Source organism: Limulus polyphemus, unplaced genomic scaffold (assembly GCF_000517525.1).
Source record: "Limulus polyphemus unplaced genomic scaffold, Limulus_polyphemus-2.1.2 Scaffold1727, whole genome shotgun sequence".
In the NCBI taxonomy this organism is placed as follows: Eukaryota; Metazoa; Arthropoda; class Merostomata; order Xiphosura; family Limulidae; genus Limulus; species Limulus polyphemus.
The window spans coordinates 158,668-181,342 of record NW_013667337.1 but is presented as its reverse complement, the minus strand read 5'-3'; the positions used below and the strand labels follow the sequence as shown (position 1 = coordinate 181,342).

The following is a 22,675-nucleotide window of genomic DNA, read 5'->3' as shown; positions in this document are numbered from 1 at the left end:
AGTGCAACATATATTTCAGCATAAGAAAATATAAAAAAACTTGTGTTTATTGCTACGTGTGCTCAAATGCGTACTGTGTTGTAATACAATACCATAGAAATAAATAATGAGCTGAAAAATATCACAGTATTTTATAGCTGTGCATAAATTGTTTCAGCTCATATTACTGTCATATTTCTGTTCAGTTATGGTGTCACTTACAATATACATTTGATTTAAGTATATGACTTTGAAACACTAACTTAAAAAATAATGTTTCTAAAGTATACACTAGTACATATCTCCTATCTTGTAACATTTTTGCTGTATGGTATACCTTTTCAACCGTAAATGAGATGGACTGAAATTACAGTTTTCAGTTCATCAAGGAATATTCGTTTTTTTTTAAAATGATTTACACTGTAAATGTTGACTGAAAAATAAGTTAAAAAGTATTAAGTTTTAAGTCAAGGCTCTTGTGTACTCTCAGAACTTGATAGTAGTTTTTGTTTTCTGTAAACTCTACAACCATATTTATAGATTGGAAGTTTTAACAAAATAGTGAGAGATAACTTACTGTTAATTGTTTGTTGTGTTCAAGTTTTAATATGAATGATATGTCACAATGTATAAATTACATATGTTTGCTTTATAGGAATTGGAGAAAACTGCATCCAGGAAACTAAAAATTACTGCCAAAGAAACTATGAGAATAGCAGAGAAACTGTACACAAAGGGCTTTATTAGTTACCCTAGAACAGAAACTAATAGTTTTCCCAAAGACCTGAACCTGAGAAGTTTAGTGGAAATGCAGACAGAAGATCCAAACTGGGGAGGTAGAGTGCCAAAATCATTGTAAACTTTTGTTTAGATTAAGACTGTGATCATATTTTGAAGTGCTATCATTCCAACTTCAGCACATTTTTAGGGATGGAATGAGTATTTATCCTGAAATAGCCAATGAATATCTTATTCAATATTAATAAGTTGTGCTGTTCATCTTTAGATAAAAATTTCCACCTTATTGAGTTGTTGTTCATGATTCAAGTTGAGAACTTGAATTGTTTTTCCTTTGTAAAAGATGAATTATTTTTTATAGAGAAACCAGAGATCTTCAGTAATTTGAGATAACTCTGATGTGGCATGTAAATAGCAGCCATCATTTATCAGCAAATCTGTTTTATTGTTTTATGTTTAATCTTGTGTCAACCATCAGCCATTCTGCTGTCTGTACTTTCAGTCAAAACATGTTAACTGTCAGCCAGTCAGTGTTACTATGTTCTGTGTATGTTCATATTATGAACTATCAGCCAGTCTGTTGTCTGTGTTCTCTCTAAAAATATGTCAACTGTCTTTAGTCTGTTCTTCTCTCTCCATAAGCATGGTGTCAGCTTTCAACCATTCTTTAGTCTGTTATTCGTTGTATAAGCATGGTATCAGCTTTCAACCATTCTTTAGTCTGTTATTCATTGTATAAGCATGGTATCAGCTTTCAACCATTCTTTAGTCTGTTATTCATTGTATAAGCTTGGTATCAGCTTTCAACCATTCTTTAGTCTGTTATTCATTGTATAAGCATGGTATCAGCTTTCAACCATTCTTTAGTCTGTTATTCATTGTACAAGCTTGGTATCAGCTTTCAACCATTCTTTAGACTTTTATTCTGTCTCCGTAAACATGGTATCAGCTTTAAGTCAATCTTTAGTCTGTTAGTCTCTCTGTAAGTATAGTATCAGCTTTCAGCCAGTCTTTAGTCTGTTATTCTCTCTATATATAAACATGGTATCAGCTTTCAGCCATTCTTTAGTCTGGTATTCTGTCTCTAATCATGCTATCATCTTTCAGCCAGTTTATAGCCTGTTATTCTGTTTATACATATGGTATCAGGTTTTAGCCAGCCTTTAGACTTTTATTCTCTCTCTATATATATATAAACATGGTATCAGCTTTCAGCCAGTCTTTAGTCTGTTATTCTCTCTCTATATAAACATGGTATCAGCTTTCAGCTAGTCTTTAGTCTGTTATTCTCTCTATATATAAACATGGTATTAGCTTTCAGCCAGTCTTTAGTCTGTTATTCTCTCTATATATAAACAAGGTATTAGCTTTTAGCCATTCTTTAGTCTGTTATTCTCTCTCTATATAAACAAGGTATTAGCTTTCAGCCATTATTTAGTCTGTTATTTTCTCTATATATAAACATGGTATCAGCTTTCAGCCAGTCTTTAGTCTGTTATTCTCTCTATATATAAACAAGGTATTAGCTTTCAGCCATTCTTTAGTCTGTTATTCTCTCTCTATATATATATATAAACATGGTATTAGCTTTCAGCGATTCTTTAGTCTGGAATTCTGTCTCTTAGCATGGTATTAGCTTTCAGCGATTCTTTAGTCTGGAATTCTGTCTCTTAGCATGGTATCAGCTTTCAGCCATTTTATAGCCTGTTATTCTGTTTATACATATGGTACAAGGTTTAGTCAGTCTTCAGTCTGTTATTCTGTGTAATAAAATTGTAATATCTCTGTAAAAAAAACATGTTGTTGTACCTGCATGTTTGGGATAACTATAAAATTTTTCGAACAAACATATCAAAACTACTTTCAAATTATTTAACAGATTGTTCAAACACTACCATATATCTCATACAGTTTAAAAAATTTAACTTTTAGTATGTTGGACAGAGCCAAATGACTCTGTCTTTCAACAACCATTAATATTTTATCAAAAGAAAAGTCTCTCCTGATACTCAGTGTTTCAAACAATCTGACCATTATTTTCTGTTAATGAGGATTAAACTTGATTCTGGAATCTGTGGTTTTTAATTCTTAAGTAACATTTTGTAGAAAAAAAAAATATGTATTTCACTCATACCTTATATATCAAGTCCATTCTGTTTTATTTCTGCCTGAAAGATATCATATATTTAATTTATCTTGTTTTTCATGTTGGTATTATTTTAATTTGAACCTGTAATTTGTATTGTTAATATTTCAAGTTTTATTTGAATTGACTATACTTGTGTATTCTTTATTCATTTTATTTCCTGTCACACAGTTTTAACCAGTTTTAGCTTCTAGCTTATTTTTATATTTTCTTAAATCATTTCTATAATTTTTTTTCATCCTCTGTTGCTAGTTCTTTTGTTCTTTACTATCCCCTTTCTGCCTATTCTCATCTCCTATATACATCGAAAATAATTTCTTGATAATTCTGAATCAGCTCTTTAGATGGAAGTCTGGTTTATTGGGTACCATGTTTTTCTTTTTCTTTTAAATACCTTAGTATCAGATATTAGCCAGTCTGTTGGTTGTTAACCTTTCTTTAAAGTATAGTATCAACAATTGTTCACTATGTTGCTTACTGTCGTTCATTTATAATCTAATTAGGAGTTTTGTCTTTTTTTTATGTATATAGTATCAGATGATGAGTATTCTGTTGTCTATTATCTTCTCCTGAAGCATGGTATCAGTTTTTTACCAATTAGTGGATGATATTTCAGATCAATTAGCTTGTTGCATGTTATATTTTATTTAATTTTTGTGTGTTAAAAGACTAATGCATGAAACTATCTCACATTATATGCTTCATTATTAATACAGCTGTATGTTAGTTTTTTAATGTTCATATATTCTTTGTTTCATCATGGTTTCTAACAATCAAAAATATGGATTATGTTTAATTTCTGGTTGAATTTTTTTTTCTTTTGCTAGGATTTGCTGCTGGTATTCTTCAACAAGGTCCCAACCCACGACAGGGATCAAAGAGTGACAATGCTCATCCTCCAATTCATCCAACTAAATACACTAACAGTTTGGAGGTTAGTGTTTTGAAATTTGAAGATAAGCTCTGTTTGCTGGAATGTTCTGTATTTATGTCCCTTGGTGTAAGAAACTAAAAACTTAGTTTACCACCTTCTTAGTCCTTACTGTACATTTTTTTATAGTGATCTTAACCTGCTTTTGACCTTTTGAAACACATCCAACAGGAAACTTAGACAAAATGTGACATACACACCATTTCATTTGTTGGCCATGATTTATTTTCCAGTATTAGTTTCCGTATAATGTATATTTAAAGATTATCAAGATGCACATTACAAATGTAAACCTTAGAGCAAAAAAGGAATAATTTAAGTATTTAAGGTTGTGACAATCAAACATTAATCACTGTAATGGATGAAAACATAACCTCCGTTCACATTCAGTAGCAGAGGTAGAAACAATATAGAAACATAGAGTGTAGTTAGAAGTTAGTAAAACTTCCAGATATGTATGTAGGATCATCTTCATCTACCAATAAGATCTGACTGAGACATTGAGGATAATTGCTTGCATTATTGTATGAAGCCTGCACATTAGACTTCATATATTAAAGAAGATCAACAATTAAGTTTATTGTGATAATTGCAGCATGAAATTCCTGGACTATATCAAATACTGAATATATGAATAGGAGCACATTTTCATGATCTGTGGAACATCTTATGACAATAACAACTTTTGTAGGCTTACAAAATTTTTTTTTCCTATACTATGGGTCTTATTCATTCAGATTGTCATAATTAAGATAAGACAGTTGGGAGCTATTGTGTTCCTCTATGTGCCATAAGGCTTAGTGTAGGAAATTTAAAGATGTGTTCAAATCTGTGTTTTATAGATTTAGTATAGTAATTATAAAGATTTGTGTACTTATCTGTGCTATAAAATCTCAGTATAGTAAGTTTAAAGATTTGTGTACTCATCTGTTCTATAAAACCTCAGTATAAGTATGAATAAAGATTTGGATTGTTATCTGTACCTTATGGGATTAGTATTGTAAGTTCTTATCTCTGCATTATAAGTTCAGTGTAATGGGTCTAAAGGCTCTTAACATTCTTATCTGTGTCTTAGGGTTGTTCATAATAGTAATTTTAAAGTTTTTTGTTATTATCTGTGCCTTATTGGTTTGGTATAGGAAGTGTGAACACAGTGCAAGTTTTAGGATAAATGAGTTTTTAAACATAGGAAATTTTTCTCTCACATTTTTTCAAAGTAATGATTAGAAGAAAGTTTGCAATCATTAACACATAATTATAAACTGAGTTGCCTTTCATTGACATGGATGCAATGTTTTGTCTCGGCGTTTAACATTTTCTAACAAAACTATAATAGTTTATTGATGGGTACCTCAAATGAAATCAAGATACAAAATAAGCTACAACTCAAAGTTTGGTTTACAATTTTTGCAATTAAAATGTCCAAGAATGGAAACAAAGCATGCAAACAACAGATTCTGTCAAAATCCTTAACTGACCTGATTGCAGTACATGTATTTATCTCACGTAGGAATAGCATTCAGTAACTCATGATATTTAATGGTAGAATACAATGTAGCTTATGATATTTAATGGTGGATGTATCTTTATTGAATTTATTGCACATAAATGAGTTTTTACTTATTAAGTTCTGAATCGAAGACACTTATGAAGTAAGCATTATGAAATATTTTAAAGAATATCTCTAGCATAAGGTTTTCTAAAGTGTGAGTATGGTAAACATTTCAGTCAGCTGAAGTTTTGGACAAGATCAGAATAAATTATTAACCAATATAGATTAAGATTTCAATATTTTCTCTTGAATTATAGTATAAGCTCATTAAAACTGTTTCTTAAAAAGGGAAATGATCGCCGAATCTACGAGTTCATTGTCCGTCATTTCCTGGCAGTTTTGTCACAGGATGCTCAGGGTTTGGAGACTACAGTGGATATTGAGATTGCTGGAGAGAAGGTTTTTTTTTACTTTCTATATAATAATGAGAAGTAAAATACTCCATATGTGAAACTGTTGTATATATTTGTGTAAATTTCATCAAAATCAAACATGTTTGAAAAAGTATTTAACAATTTTCTTACTTTTTATTATTTGAAACTTGTTAAAAATTAGTATTCTTCATAAAAGAAAGATAAATTATGACAAATTTAAAATGAATTCAACTGTTTTGTTGCAATATCCAAGCAAAAGACTTGATCATAAAAATAATCAAAGTTTTTAAAATTTAATAAGTATGAGATATTAATTAAATAATTTTACTTGATGAAAATAATTTTAAAATCCCTATGGGTGTTAGAAGAATTAGTATGGAAGTTTTTTGCACATTCTAAGAAAAAATAAGGCAAATCATGAATGAAATAAACATAACACATTCTAAAGAAATAATGAAATTGATGGATGAGGTAAAGGTAACTCAACTTAAAGAAACAATAAAAGCAATGAATGAGCTCAATATAACTCCTAAAATATAAAAATAATGAAAGCTCTGGAAGAAGTAAATGTAACTCATCTTGAAGAAATGACAAAAATGATGGATGAAGTGGAAATAATTCATCCTAAATAGAACAGTGTAGAATATATACAAAACTTAGAATTTACTTGATGCTATTTTTCTAAACCATTTTTGACTATTTGCAACATCTTTTTTATATTCTGTAATCTTGTTAAGCCTAACCAATCAAATGCCAGTGTATCCATCTGCTATGTTTTAGTATTATCTAGGTCAGGAGTTCACTCTTTGTAGTAGTTGTACCTGATGATGCAAGGTTAACCTGTAAAATGTTGGTACCATGGATATTAAATCCTATATCCAACAATAAAGAAGTTTTAAATTTCTCTACATTATTTCATCACTTGTTCAAATATAAATCAAAATAACCTTGAAGTTTAATTGCACTTTTTAGATAATATTTGTAATGCCAAGTTTTGACTTAGCTTTAGACAGTTTGAAACATTTAAGTTTTTAACTGTTATAAATCTACTAAATTAACTTGCTTAATTTTAATTTTACATTTGATTGTAAACTATCAAGTAGGGCTTTGTGACTTATCATTTAAAAATTACATCATGAGAGATAACGTTTTTTTTTAATTTCAATTTAATACAGAATTTTTTGTTCTTAGTACAGCTATTAGAATAGTAATAAAAACAGCTGAGTAACATCATCATTACATGAGTTTAGGGAAAATATATTAAACAGGAGATATTTATTAATCTGTATGTTTCTTAAAAATATATATCTTATGAAAAATTATTTACTGTTGTTTCTCTCCAGTTTAGTACAAGTGGTCTTATCATCACTGCCAAAAATTACTTAGAAGTCTATCCATATGACAAATGGAACACAAAGGTAGGCTTAATATCAGTGATAATAAGGAACACTGCTAGATGTTTAAATGAAGATAAATCTTAGTAAATTGGTTTAAAATACCAACAGAGTGTAGCCATGTATTATCTTACTTAATCCTGACTTGCTTGTTGTTAAGATTTAGTTTCACCAATTCATGGTTGTGCTCTTGTATCGTACTTTTAAAATGTATGTTACTGGTAGGGTTAAACAAAAAATACAAGATTTGTTTTTCATTAAAGTGTTTTCATGATAGGAGAAATTCAGTGGATACATAAACAGAAATTATCATAAGGATAAATGTTTTGTAATGTATGAAATTAATTAATTTATGATATGAGATTGTTTTAAAAATAATTTTGATTTTTTTTCTGATATATATTTTGAAAATATAGTAAAATAATTTTATATATGGCTTTAAAAAACAAACATTTGACGGAGTTTACTTCGATTTCAGAAGGAGGAAGGTCTCCTCCATTGTTTTCATGCATGTGTATGTGTACAGTGGAACTGTAAATGGATCATTGTTAATAGATTCCTGAACAATGTTCACATGTACATATACTTGTATATTGGAACTGTCAACAGATTCTTGAACAGTGTTCTCATGCACGCATATGTGTATAGCAGATTTGTAAACAGATCTCTCAACAATGTTCCCATGGTATCTGTTTGTATGTGGACATTGTACTGTGTAACCTATGGCAAATGCTAACCTTCGTTATATACATATCCCTTCACAGGAGTTTTTGCCTTGGTTACATATATAATACACCTTGGGAGAATCTACAAGTTTTGTAGTGGTTATGTGTTACTTAGATCACATAACAATGTATTGTGACTATTCTATATCTTTCAACAGGGTAAAATGCTTTCACAGAAGTGTCTTAAAAATATCTGGGCTTCTCTGACATACATTGCTTTAGTTCTGCAGCTATATATTGATGTTAAATGTTTCAAAACAATGTTCTCATACACTTGTATCTATATATATTTATATAAAGTGGAATTGTAAATAGATCATGAAATGTTATAACATTCATCTTTGTGTATAGTGGAACTGTGAATAATTTTTCTACTTTTTTTAACTGTAGAAGTTATGACTAAGGAATCTGATCTTGTAGTCAGTTTAGTTGATGAATGTTTCTATTGTAGAAGTAATAAAATAATTTTATGATTTCAGGGGGTGCATTTTAATTTATTCAAGACACTGTTATTTACATGGAGTTCAAACTGTAAACGTTTGAAACTTGAAATTTTGTTGTTTTTGAACAATTATTTACTTATGTAAAGTTTAAACATGTATGTATAGAAATAAATATAAAACTTCAACTTAGGTATTAATGTTGTTTCGATTAAGATTAAAGTGCCATAGCTGCTTTCATCATTTTAGTAGTTTATATATGTACAAATTTTTGTTTTTTGTTTTTAACTAACAGGTTATCCCAAATTTTACACAAGGGGAAATGTTTCAGCCTTCATCCATAGAGGTAAAGCACAAAACTTTTGTATTCCTTTTGCCTTTTCTTCTTGCAAGCCAGAATAAGTTACTTTTGTTTTCTTGTACAGAGCACATCAATTTATCAGTGTTTATATGTACTTATCCTAGCTAAAATAATACTAATTGATACAAGTGCTTGTAAAAAATAAACAATAATTTATAGTAACAGTTCACTAAGAAGGTGAAATGTAGGTGAGCAAAGTTTAGGCTTGTTCAGACTAATAAAAGATTTAAAATTGTTGGATATTTAAGGATCTTCCATTTTGATTAGACATATATATATTAGCAGAAAAAAGAAACTGTGCATCACTTAAAATATGAAGAAAATCAAGAAAAAACGAACAAATATAATTTTAATTTTGCAGTATTGTTAAGAAATGCATTGGTTACAAAATTTCATTGTCAATTAATGTTAACGTCACCAAACGTAATTTTTAGGGCATTTGAAAGATGCTGGTATTCAAAAGGAAACTTACAGGGCTAATATCTTGTGTGTCCACCATTTGCATCCACACATGCTTGACAATGGCGCCTCAAAAAAAAAGCCTGTGGAATGTTATTCCAGATGTTGGTTAATGCCGTGACCATATCCACCAACGTTACTGGCTGATTTGGTAGACGACGTAAATGCCTTTCTATTTCATCGATCTTGGACATTTCCTGCTTGTTGGAACCGTTGCCATAAAGAGTGAATGGTGTTCTGATGGACTCCGAAACATCTTGCAACAACATTCTGTGCCACACCAGCCTGCAGCATTCCAACTGCATGAAGAAGTTCATCTTCACTGAGCCTTGTCATCACAGAAGGGTAATTCTCGGTGAAACAAAAATGATTTCCTGAATGACTGGAGCCTGAATAAACGTTTTACACCTGTTTATTCAGAAAACATTGTCAAAGAAAAATCGTGGGTACGAAATTTGAATAAACAAAAGGTGTTCATGAACCGTGAAAAATCTCATGCAACTGAGTCGAGTACTACCCGATATGTTGAACGACATATCCTTATTGATTTTTTATATGTCATAATACTAAACCTAATGTATATGAATTTTATTTCATTTTAAGTCCTGCACAGTTTCTTTTTTCCATTACTATATTAACCGTTACACTATGACATGCTGTAAGGGCTTTGGCATGGTATATGTTTTTATGTGGGCTTTGTAGTGTGTAGTCTGTGGCATATCCTAATTTTCTTTTTGTACATCCCTCCACAAAAGTATATATTGCTCCCTGGGAGAATCCACAAGTTTTGTAGTGGTTATGTGTTATTTAGATCACATAACAAAGTATCGTGACTATTCTATATCTTTCAGCAGGATCAAATACTTTCACAGAAGTTTTTGAAAAATATCTGGGCTTCTCTGACATACATTGCTTTAGTTCTGCAGCTATATATTGATGTTTATCTCAGGATTACACATGCTTTCGCTTATAAAAGATGATCTCCCTATCATCCAAGAAACATCAAAGCAGTGAATGTGAAAAAACTGTGTGTGGGACTATTGGCATTGGTTTGCCTGATCCTTTTTACCACACTTCTTTACCTTTCATCTCTACACCTCAAGCATGAGGCACTCCACCATGTCCTAGAGAATTTTGCAAATGATTCTTGTTCAGTTCACTTATCCATTGTTGCCATTCCACTTCTACCATTCCCTGTCCACTCTCCTCCTTTTTACTGGGAAATGTTGGATAGGGGTACTCTCCAATCCAAAGTTCAACTTATTTCTTCCCTTTTATGACCCCATCTGCCTAGCCCATTTGTTTGCTCTAAAGTTTGGAGGTATTCATGATTTGATTGAATCATGGGCTGAGGCTGCCTGTCATCAATCCTCGCTTTCGTACTTTGTTTCTTTTGATTCCCAACTTCCTCTTCCACCTGGCATCAGTCTCATTGAGCTTGTCTGTGATGTTTCCATCGGGTCGGGTCCCATGGGTACCTGACTGTCATGGTTTGAGCTCCTATGGTCAAATTGTTCTGTCCACACAGGGGTTTTTCTACTTTTTTACTCACAGACTTTCTCTCCAATTCCCCTCCCTTTTTCCTTTCAGCCCTCATTTTGTTTCTTTTTCTTCTTCCACTCCCATCTATCTCCAACTTCTCTTCAAGGCTTTTTTTATCACCAAATCCAACAATTTCTCACTCCCACTGAACATCTTATTCACTAGGGGGAGGGGTTCAACTAATTCTCAGCTGGGATCAGCCTTCTCCCATCTGCTTGAGAGCTATGGAACTTGCAGTCACTAGGGCTCATGTTGGTTTAGTGTTTGGGGCTTTATGGGGACTGGTTATCCCTTTGGGACACGCACATATGCACCTCCTGTTGGTCCTTGCATGACTAGAGGGATGCCTCTCTGGATTCTTTGACCTAATTGGTTCTCCTGTCCTTACCTCATCTCTAGTACTTGTATGAGTGGCTGGACCAACCCATTATCACCATCTGTGTTCCATTACATCCACCCAAACCATTCCTACTCCTCTTCACTTGTACTTCCTTCTCTAATGGGGGAGTCTTCCTGAATGTCAATTTTACATCTGGCTCATGGACCTTTGACAAGTCCTATCTCCATATCCATGGGCCCGAACTTCCAGTAGACTGTTGGACATGATCTCATTATTACCTCTTTTAGTGGATCATTTTGTTATGTTCCATTCTGACAACTCCTTGGCTTTTCCTAAATTAACACCATGGGGGAATCCAGAACCCTTTGCTTTCAAAATGTGGACCTTTCATCTTGGGTCAATTCACAATGATTTGGCTTCCTTGCCTGCCACATACCAGGTACTGTGAACTGGATTGAAGACCACCTCTTTCGGCTAGACCGTGTTCTGCCCACAGATTGTCCCCTCAGTTTTCACTGGGGGGTGCTCTCTTGGAGACTCCACTCATCATGGCCTTACCAGCCCTCTCTCTTTCATATCTGTTCTCCATCCCTTGGCCATGGATGTCACAACCTTCTGCCTGGTCTGCCTTGTACTTGTCATGATGCTCACCTGAAAGATAGATATCTCTTTACACACTTCCCACCCTCCTCTCTTCTTCCGATGCACTTTAGATATAGTTGACTCACAAGATAAAAATTCATGAGTGCAAAGCATAGAGACAGTTAGTGCACATGGAGGTTGTATCACCCTCCTATTGAAAATTTAGATTGAAATATTTTTTTGTGATTTTGGGGGCATATAATGCATACATAGATGGCACACCACTGTTAATATTTTCAGATATCTACATTTTTTTTTGTTTTTTCCAGTGTTGTAAACAATGAATTTGTAACTTTAAACTAGGGCTACATTATAAATCTTCTAACTTTAAATATGTTATATCACTTAATTTAGTATGAACAGAGAGAGATGAAGAGAGGAAGGTTTTTAGACTTTAGACATAAAGGGAAAAAACAGGCAGAAGTATTTACATATTAAGACACTTGAAAAGAGAAGTATCTAGTCAACCATTGTAGATCAGTGAAAAATTTTAATTCAGAAAATTATTTTCCTTTTTTGATGAGCATCTCAGGAACAATATTTACCTTAATAGACACAGTCTATTTTCAAAAATCAGCTTGCGTCACATTACCTTGAGTCATTGTAATTATTTTTCAGGAGGTACAGTGCTCATTGTTTCAAAATACAGGAGTCATGTAGAATGTTTGTTCTACCTGATGATTCAGGAGGTACAGTGCTCATTGTTTCAAAATACAGGAGTCATGTAGAATGTTTGTTCTACCTGATGATTTTTTTTATAAATGTAGTGTATTGTTTGAATGGAAGTGTATTTACAGATGGTAGATGGAGAAACATCCCCTCCAGCATTACTTACAGAAGCAGACTTAATTGCTTTAATGGAAAAACATGGAATAGGTAAGACAAAATAGCCATTAACACTTCTTTCAACATGTTTTTTCTAACCTTATGCAGTACTGTTATCAATGTTATGTATGTTTTTACCTAAACTGTTGTTCCTGTGGTGATAAATTTTGTTTTGGTTTTATTTTAGAAAGAGGTAATAAGATTAAATAATAATTGTTTGTGTGTGTTATATGAGAGAGGAAAGAAAGTTATTAGTTCATAGTGTCCAGTTAATTTAATATATATTAGCATGTGTTGACTAAAATAAGTATTTTGGATATTTAAATGACATGATAAATTCTGATTAAGAAGTTAGCACACAAGATCACATACAAAGTTGTAATGGTTTTTAAACGAGACCCAAACAAGTTGTGGGTCTCATTTAAATGACATGATATTCATTTGGTGAATGCTGTCAATTGGAAGTAAATAACTATAGAGATAATAAAATGAAATGACAACTGACCTCACATTACTATCATGAGTTCTGTATAACAAGGCAGGATACACATATCAATGTACTTACTTTCAGATCCAGATTATCAGTGACTACTTGGTCTGCAAATTGTTTGCTTCAGAATGATAATGAATTAGTATACTGAAGAGTAATAGTAGACATAGACATTAATGCCCAAAAGAGACATGAATACCTTTTTAGTTAAGTGCTAGTAATAAAGTAATTTTATCTGTACAGTATTTTTACTTGCTACTGACTCACATACTGTTAATTAACATATATTACTGTTTACTATCCTCTTTAAAAAAAAGAGAACTAAGTGTAACAATCTATTTTCATACAACTGTGAACTAAAATACTGACCGTAAGTTTGTGTTGATCAAATATCAGTTGTCATGTTTAATAGTCTATGTAATCATCTAAGTGTCTTAATTACTAGTTAGTTAATTAGTTTTTAGGTACTGGAGAGCAAAAGAATTATATAGAATAATCCATGTGATGTGAAATTCGGTACACTGGAGAAAAACAAAAGATGGATTTCAAGAACACAAGAGTCATACAGGAGTCTTTAATACATATCTGTTGGCATTACTTCTTTGTGTCAGAGATGATTATCATATAATTAATTGGAATAATACTAAAATAATTGGATATGCATCACATAAAAGAAGCTTTTTATGCCCAACTGAATGACAATATGTTCAGCCATTACAATACAGAAATAGCAAAATGTGATACCTCTTATGAAAACATCCAAATAGTTGAAGTCACAATAAAGTGAGTGAAAAGTATGTGTCTTTTATACAAATAGACTCAGGTTCGAATCCAGGCTTCTATTACTATATTCAATCTTTTCATGAAACTAGCCATAGATTAGAAACTGAAATATTGCAAAAAACTTGTGTAATCATATAGGCTACTGATTGTGACAGTTGGCTATGAACTTAATACAAATTAAAGCTTGTTTTAATATGACCTCTGGCTACTGATTATGACAGTTGGCTATGAACTTAATACAAATTAAAGCTTGTTTTAATATGACCTCTAGCTACTGATTGTGACAGTTGGCTATGAACTTAATACAAATTAAAGCTTGTTTTAATATGACCTCTGGCTACTGATTGTGACAGTTGGCTATGAACTTAATACAAATTAAAGCTTGTTTTAATATGACCTCTGGCTACTGATTGTGACAGTTGGCTATGAACTTAATACAAATTAAAGCTTGTTTTAATATGACCTCTGGCTACTGATTGTGACTGTTGGCTATGAACTTAATACAGATTAACGTTTGTTTTAATATGACCTCTTCTACGACAAGTTTTTGTTTATTTTAAAATTTTCCAAAATCTGTTGAAATAATATAATACAATTGTAAAGATTTGATTTTATATCATGAAACTTTGGTATGTTTCTGTGAAACATTTGTGGAACATGACAATCATTGAATGTAGTTTAGAGCAATATTGATTTATTTATTTTGAATACTCTTACTGTTAGAACTGGATGATTAATGTAATTTACTAACCATTTAAATGAACAGATTGATTTATCTTCAAGCTTATGTATAACATTTTGATTATTCTTACAAGACTAATCTTCCTATTATTACCATCTTGTTTTTTTTTAAAGATATCTTGAAACTACCCTTTGATTAATATGATAGACATCTTCAAGTACACCAATTTATTTTAGGATTAAGTTTCTTTTTTAATTGTAAACTTGTTTTAGATGAAAATATATGATGTAAGCAACATTACATTAAATCTATTATAAGCTGAAAATATGATCGACACCATTCCTTTGGCTAATCCCGACAATTTTTTACAAGACCACAATAAAACTACTGAATCTTTGTTGATGAAAATAAATATTACCTTGTGACATTGAGTGTAAGTCAGAAAAATACTAAAAATAACAATTTCAGATTTTATTGGACATTACCAAATTAAAGAAAATAGTATCTTATTGTTACAGACTGGAATAAACTAATTTGTCATTAAACGTAATTATCCTTATATTCATGTAATAAAACTAGTAAACATGTTTTCACAAAGTGTGATAGATATTACATAATTCAATGAAAACAAACTAACTACAATCCTAGAAAAACAAAGACATTTATTATATGGCAAGAATACTTGTGATGATATTGGATGACTTCTTGCTGAGGTTAAAATGATTCATAAGATGAAATCAAAGTTTTAAAAGAAATATCATAAACATGGAAATGCAAAAAATCTTTAATTATCAACATTTTGGAGTCTTTTTCTTCTAATTCTATTATCAGCATGAAAAACTTAAAAAATAATTAACGTTATAAGCATAAAAACATCATAATATGTTAAGTGGAGATGTTGATACTGATGAAGTTTTATAAAAACACTTTAAAATGATTAATACACTTACAAGCTGGAAGAAATGGTAGAAATGTGTGTGTGCTGAGAAATCAATAAGTTAACCTGCTTATTGTACTAGGCCGTGTTTATGAGACGTGACGACAGCCAGACTTTTTTCCTTTTTTTCAGTGCTTCTTATCTAGGTAGAGCTAGTCATAATTAAATGGGAATCTTGTTTATGTAAATAGTGCATGAGCGCATTGTCCTACAAGATTTTATGTTTGGCATGCAATTTCATTATTTTATTTTTGACTTTAGAAAATTACTATTTAAAGTGAAGTGTGTGTCTGGGAAAAAATACACAGTCGTACATCTATCATTTCATATATGTTCCTTATACATTTCCACATTTCCTCATCAGTTGGCACTAAACTTGACACAGTGATATAGGATGACATCAGGAAGGTTATGAAGGGGTTGGGGGTTGGACCCCCCATCTTCTATATAAATGAACTACAATATGTGTATGTATGTGTTCCTTATATGTTCGCCCCCCCCCCCCATCTATTGGTACCTTTATGTATTTTTATTGCACTTTTAATGCTTATTATGCTAAGAAAAATAATAGAAGCACAATTTCCTATCCTTTCCAATTTCCAGTAAGCAACAATAAAAAGTAATTTGCTTGAGATACAATATTTCTACCTAGATGGTAAGGTGCAAAGAATAACGTTCCTTCATAGATTGAAATTAGTATCTTAAAATTGCATATTTACTCAATGAAATATTTTTAAAAAAGTGTTTTAACTCATGTAATATATTTGTTCCTAGTTGACAGTTACGTTTTAAAAACATACTTCTTAATTTCTTTGCATTATTTTCTTCTTGTGGTAAAATAACAACATTTTATTTACCAGGTACAGATGCTACACATGCTGAACATATTGAAACCATCAAGTCCAGGTTCTATGTGGGTTTAAATCCAGAGGGTAGGTTTATTCCTGGAGAGCTTGGCATGGGATTAGTGGAAGGTGGGTGTATACCAAACTGTTAGTTTGTATATATATGGAAAGCATAATATACAATAGTATTCAGAATTTGTTTGTTCATACTACAAAAATTCATGTTATACTTTTTTTTTGCATAACTATGTTAAAAGGTTTTAGTGCAAAAGTAATAAATTATCAAAATTAACATGTTTAAATTTCAATGTTAGTGGAATTGTGTAATTTTTCATGGTATTCACCAGTTACAGTATTGCATCATACATTCCATTTTAAACAGTGCATTTGTGGAGGATGCAAAGTAATTGGTATATTTGAATCTTATTAACAAAATATTACTTGTGAAATCACAGAACATGTATTGGATCAAGGTATTTAAAATATTAATTCTAAAAAATACATTAAAGTTTTGATAAACTCTGTAAGTTAGATAATGTATGTATCACTTCAAAATACAAACACAGCTGATAATTTAATCAGGTACACAACCTTGGCTCTTAAATTTAGGCATAAAGTTGCCTGAGAAATGCTAAACTGTCGAACAAGCCTTGAACGTTTTTGAGAAAATTACAAATCTTTCACAGAGTAAAATTTAAGATTCCACAATCATTGCAGCAACCATATATACATATGAAATATTTATGTAAAGCTTTCAAAATTTTGTTAATTCATTGCATTTATAGGTTGTTTCATATTTGCATGATGCCAAAACTCGTAGTGGAATCTCAAAATGTTTGTTTAGTGTAATAATTTATTTGAATATTACAAAAATATTTATTTCTAACAGTTAGTGTAATAATTATATGAAAATTAATAAAATATTATACAAATGTTAAGCTTTAGGTAACCATGTAGTCATTGTTGGATTTATATAGTTCACTTGAAATCTGTGATCTTGTATATTTTTTGTTTATTACATTGTAAATGATGAAGATTTTCTAACAGAAATATATTTTTATCATAAAGGTTATGATTTAATGGGATTTGAAATGTCCAAGCCACATTTGAGAGCTGAATTTGAAGCAGATTTGAAAAGGTGACATCAAATGTAATTTTGACATAGTAGTTAGAATTAAAACTTGTATCTCATTCAAGAAGTGGATTGTTAATATTTTAATTTTCATTTCATGATTTTAACCTGGTGAAGTGTAATTTTTAAAGATAAAATGTACATGTAAACTCTTATAATAGTCTTAATCTCTCATCAGTCATAAAGGATTTTCTTTTTTTTTGTGTGTGGTACTGCATTTGAGATCTTTTCTCTCTCTCTTTCTGTTTTGGCAAGCTTCTAGTAGTATTAGAAATAGTTGTATAATAGTATACATAATTATTAAAGGAATAAATGACAGAAATATTTCAAGAAAATTTTTAGACTTCAATTTCAAATTTTTTAAATTTCAGAATCTGTGAAGGAACGAGAAACCCACAAGGTAAAACAATTGACAAGAACGTTTTTCATGTTGAAATGATTTATAAATGTATGTAAATTGTAAAGTTTAGGCATACATAAAGATGGAAACAGTGTCTATCATAAAACTGGAGCTGTATTGTTTCACGTTAAGTACAAGCTGAATGCCTGTCATATAACGGGAAATAGTGATTAATATTTCATCTCTAAAGATTAATTATATTCTCGTAACAATATATATGTATGGATAATGACTATCCTATTTCCAGTATATCACAAAAACGACATTTTTTATGTATATTTGGTTATCTCTTTAATGTATTACTTAATTATCATTTTGACTTCATATAATTTTAACTATTTTCTTGATAAATTTTCTATCTTCTTGATAAATCCTTGTAGTTTGAAACTTGTAAAAAAATTTATTCTCAAAGACATATTTCTACTTGGTCAACTGTATGACCCTGCAAATTATTAATTATGATGGTGAAGACAGTGAATTGAATTTTATTATGAATTTCAGGGTCTTTTCTTTGGACTGTTTTCCTGGTTTTGTTTTGTAAGCCTGCTGAGTTGAAGAAGCATGCTTTAATTTTGGTATTTTCGAAATTTAAATGTGGTGCAGGTAAAACATATGGGTTATTATAGAGTTGTACCCAAGGGTTCCAACTGGAGAAAATTTGGTGATGTTGCATCAGTGTGTCTCCTTGACAACCAAGCAAACATAATGGAGAATTTCAGCCAATGATTATGATTTTTGTACCACAGCAATACCAAGCACGAGGCATGCGTATACCTAATTGGATTTTATTACTGAACATGATCTCTACCCACCTATCCTTAAATCTAATTATATGCCTAAAGTAGCACATCATCTGTTTTATATGTACGTATTATTGGCTGGAAGAATTTTAAAAAGACAAACTTGCTTGTTGTGGCAGAAAGCACAGTCGTTTCATGCAAGTTGCATGTCAAATGGTACTGCAACAGCTGAGGTTACGACATGATGGATGAACAGACTGAGAACTTTTTGTCTTTATATAGTAGACTATTAGAAGATTAGTATATGCATATATCTATGAGGTGTAGCTTTATTTATTTACTGAAAATTTTGGTATGTTTTAGATAAATTAGGGAAAGTAAAACTGTTAAAGTTACATTGTTGGCTGTAAAATTCTTATTTTGTTGTTATTATATTGCATATCTTTGTATACAACATATACTAATGTAGTTTACTATATTGATACTGATTTTTAGGATGTTGTAGAAAAAAAAAACCTGTTTTAGAAAATATACGATTTGATGATTTTTAATCTAATTATTTTGACCAAAGGTGCTGGGAACACAATTTGTTCTAGCATGTAAAACTTGTGCATTCCCATGTTTTAATAGCATTGATGCATGTACACTGTAAAATTTTCACTTTAATATTTTCTCTATAGTGGTGTTGCAAGAACAGATTCAGAAGTACAGAGCAGTTTTTGTGGAAGCTATGGACAAGGTGAGGTTGTCTGTTACAATGAATTGTTTGGTAATTTTAAGGTTAAAGGTTTATATTTTAGAAATGTGAAAATTTCATTTTGCCAGTGTGTGTGTGTGTGTGTGTCTTTCTACAATAAAATAGTCTTCTGATAGCAGTGGATGGAAATTTTTGATGTGAATATTTGGATCCGAATCAAATATGTTTTAAGTTTCTCTGACACAGTCATTTAATTTGTTGTTGTCTATGCCAACATGTTGTGGCTTACTTGTAAATGTAAACTTAAAATTTTGTTTTCAATAATTTTTGCATTCAAGTTTTTGCTGCATGTCTCATTCTTACAAATAAACAAAAACATTACCCTAATTTCAATTTTGATTACATTAAAATATATATTTTGGTTCATAGAAGGGAATTTTCCATGGATCTGAAAGTTTCTGCCTTATTTTGTTACCTTGAAGCTCATTTTGGAGACTTTGCAAATCCAATTAGAAAATTTTAATGGGTTGGGAAGTTAGTGGGTGGGATGGAGATACTGATGAAATGTTTCTGCAGAAAGCCCACCTTAGACATGCAAACATGTCTTGTGTTAGCTAGCAAAGTATACGATCACTGACTTTATTGGTTACTAGATTGACTTGAGTGCTAAAAATAACATTCATGGCTTGACATAATATCGTTAATATAACCTTCATGGTCCTATCATTGTATCTTTGTATGGAATGACTAGCCAATAGAAGATCAACTAGGATCTTCTAATCACATTCAACTGCTTTTTTGCTTTTGTAATTTTGAATATATTTGGAATTCTTGAAAAAGCACAAGAATTAGATTCTAAAAATGAGCTGTAGTTTTCTTGGTTTGAACAAATTATAATGGTGTTAATTGCAAGTGCATGAGCTTGAGCATGGTGTAATAGTCTTACCCACTTATTTTGTGATTTGACTGAATTAAATTTCACTTGTAGTTAGAAAGTTGTTTTATTTAATGTAAGTCTGGGCTGAAATATTTAGGCCATCAATTGTAATAAAGCATGGATTAGTATATAGGGACATAGGCGTAAGCCAACTTTCAGCCATCTTATGATCTATCGGTAAACAACTACTCAAAATAATGCATAGATTTTGTGAAAAATGCAGTTATGAGACAAAAATATATTATCTGTGTACTGTACTTCAATAATTGTCAAGTTATTTAAATTGCTGGTTGAAAAATTGCATAAATTGTTGTGATCTTTAAAGAATGTACATAGCATAGATTACTTTTGTGTGAAAAATTGAACAATTAATTAAAATTATGAAATTCTGACAAAATTACTTTAAAGTCATAATTGATAATTAACACAAATAAAAAAACAAATGTATCTAAAGCATGGCAAAGTTTAGAAATATAAAGAAATAATTTTAACCATTTCTTTGTATTTTTAAAAGATTTGCAACATATATATATATTAACTAATCTGCAGTGCATCTCTTTTTTAGCATATGACTTTTATAATAATTACTTTATACTAGCAGAAATACTGCCCTGCAGGTGGCTGTTTGTGCTAGTAGTTATTGATCTCATTGATAAAAATTTAGAAAAAGGGAACATTTTTTAAAAACAGATTTTTTTCTGGGAGTTACTGCACAGGAAAAGTGTTCGGATTGTGTTCTTTAGTCATACACAACATATTACATCGAAATGATTCAATGTACAGAGTACAAAAGTTTTATAAGTTTGACTGATATAAATTGTAATGTTTTTGTATATTAAAAGTGATACCATTTATTGAAAAGTAATTGTTTTTTACAAACTCCAGTTTTTCAGTACTACATTTAAAAATTATATCCAACACTCATGTACAGTCCTAGTGAAAGTTGTGTTCTTGTTGTGAGGAGTGTACATCTATTTTAAATTGTGTTCTTTTATAAAGAAATGGTTGTTGCACATACCACAGTTATTCTTCTAATTGTCTGAACCTTGAATACCCAAAGTGTGGAACTTTTTATGGATTTTTGTTTGTGGTGACATTCAATAGATGGTGTGGGAGCTTTGGTTACATACATAGATACTGACATATACACTTCATCCATTATAGTAAGATTATTATTGTTTTAACTAGGCAAACAGGTTGGATGAGGCATTAGCTCAGTATATTGGAGAAGCCCAAGAGTTTGTTCCTGATCGTAAGTATCAAAGGCTCATCACCATTTTTATCTAACAATTTTTAGTTTTCTCTTTCTGTTGGTTTGATTTTTCATTTCCTAATCAGGTTATTCCCATGAAAATTGGTGTTTGACTGTCCAGTGTTGACATTAGGAAATAGAGCTATATGAGTATTAGCTACTAATGTCACTCAAACCCATTTTATATGTTATTAAAACTATCTAATTATTACAAAACCATGTAATGTGTTCAATACTGAATATTAATCCTCTCGTTACGGGTAGGTCAGAGTGTGCATGTCACGACCTTTTATGGAGTTACACTCAAAATTTAATTAAAATACTTTATTATCAATGTATATGAATAAACTTGGCATCAAAATATAAGTAACAAATCAAATTTCAATGTTATATATATGTTTTAAGTTCTTAATTTTATAAGAAATTATTTATGCCCTCAATCTTCCCTGGTATGAGAATTATGACATCTGTTCTCTAGGCCTATCCTTTTCTTTAATTCATTAACCACCATTACTTGAAGTATGAATTTTAATGTAAATCACTCATTATAATATAGATATTACTAAAGCAAAGTCTAATTGTTTAGCCTTTAATGTTATTTGTATACACTCTTAAACTAGAAAATCAGACCCACTTGCCTCACCCACCTGTCACTACCTCTTTTAAAAATTGCCAATAATTCTTACTGATGTTTTATGTTATATCATTTATAACCTATAGAAAGGCAAAGTTTTAACCATGTTGAAAGTTTATTTCGTGTTGTTCAGATTGACAAGCAAAGGAAATTAATTTAAGCCCCTTTTATCTTAGATAGAAAGTCAGTTAAATTATAATAGTTATAGGACATTGTTTGCTTTGTGCATGTTATTATTTTGTGTTCTTAGATGTCTTATTTAAGTAAATAAAAATCCTTAAATTTTATTGGCAACTGAGAGCAAAAAAAAAGAGGCTAAAGTTAGGTACTATTTTTCTTCTTTTTCATCTATATTCTTTATTTATGGTTTTAAAACCTGTTAGATTAGGTAAGATAATGAAAAAAAAAATTCTTCTCGTGAACAGCTTGTGTTTTATGACATTCTGTCAGATGTTAAGTTGTGTTTGCCAATTGTCTATTAAAGGCTTGTACTTCTTAATCTAATAAATATATACCATGTTGTTGTTGGGCTTAATTTTCTTCTACAGTAGGTGTCTGTGACTTGTTTGTGATAAATTCAATGATAAATGAACAGCATGCACTCCACTTGTTTTCAAAATAATATATATATATATATATATATATTCTGAACAAGTTAAATGTATGTACAACAAATTTTTTACACTATAGATATTATA

At 30.7% G+C, this 22,675-nt stretch overlaps 1 protein-coding gene across 2 annotated transcripts in view; it reads left to right on the top strand.

The window, feature by feature from the left end:
- Nucleotides 1–22,675, top strand: part of LOC106464725 (DNA topoisomerase 3-alpha-like) — a 79,570-nt gene that overhangs the window by 35,920 nt on the left and 20,975 nt on the right. For both annotated transcript variants that reach the window (XM_013924878.2, XM_022392495.1), the window contains exons 9-19: nucleotides 635–815; nucleotides 3,691–3,797; nucleotides 5,635–5,745; nucleotides 7,064–7,138; nucleotides 8,575–8,625; nucleotides 12,421–12,499; nucleotides 16,201–16,314; nucleotides 17,254–17,323; nucleotides 17,689–17,717; nucleotides 19,138–19,196; nucleotides 21,280–21,343. In XM_013924878.2, the coding sequence (XP_013780332.2) occupies nucleotides 635–815; nucleotides 3,691–3,797; nucleotides 5,635–5,745; nucleotides 7,064–7,138; nucleotides 8,575–8,625; nucleotides 12,421–12,499; nucleotides 16,201–16,314; nucleotides 17,254–17,323; nucleotides 17,689–17,717; nucleotides 19,138–19,196; nucleotides 21,280–21,343 (940 nt within the window). The remainder of the gene's footprint in view (nucleotides 1–634; nucleotides 816–3,690; nucleotides 3,798–5,634; nucleotides 5,746–7,063; nucleotides 7,139–8,574; nucleotides 8,626–12,420; nucleotides 12,500–16,200; nucleotides 16,315–17,253; nucleotides 17,324–17,688; nucleotides 17,718–19,137; nucleotides 19,197–21,279; nucleotides 21,344–22,675) is intronic.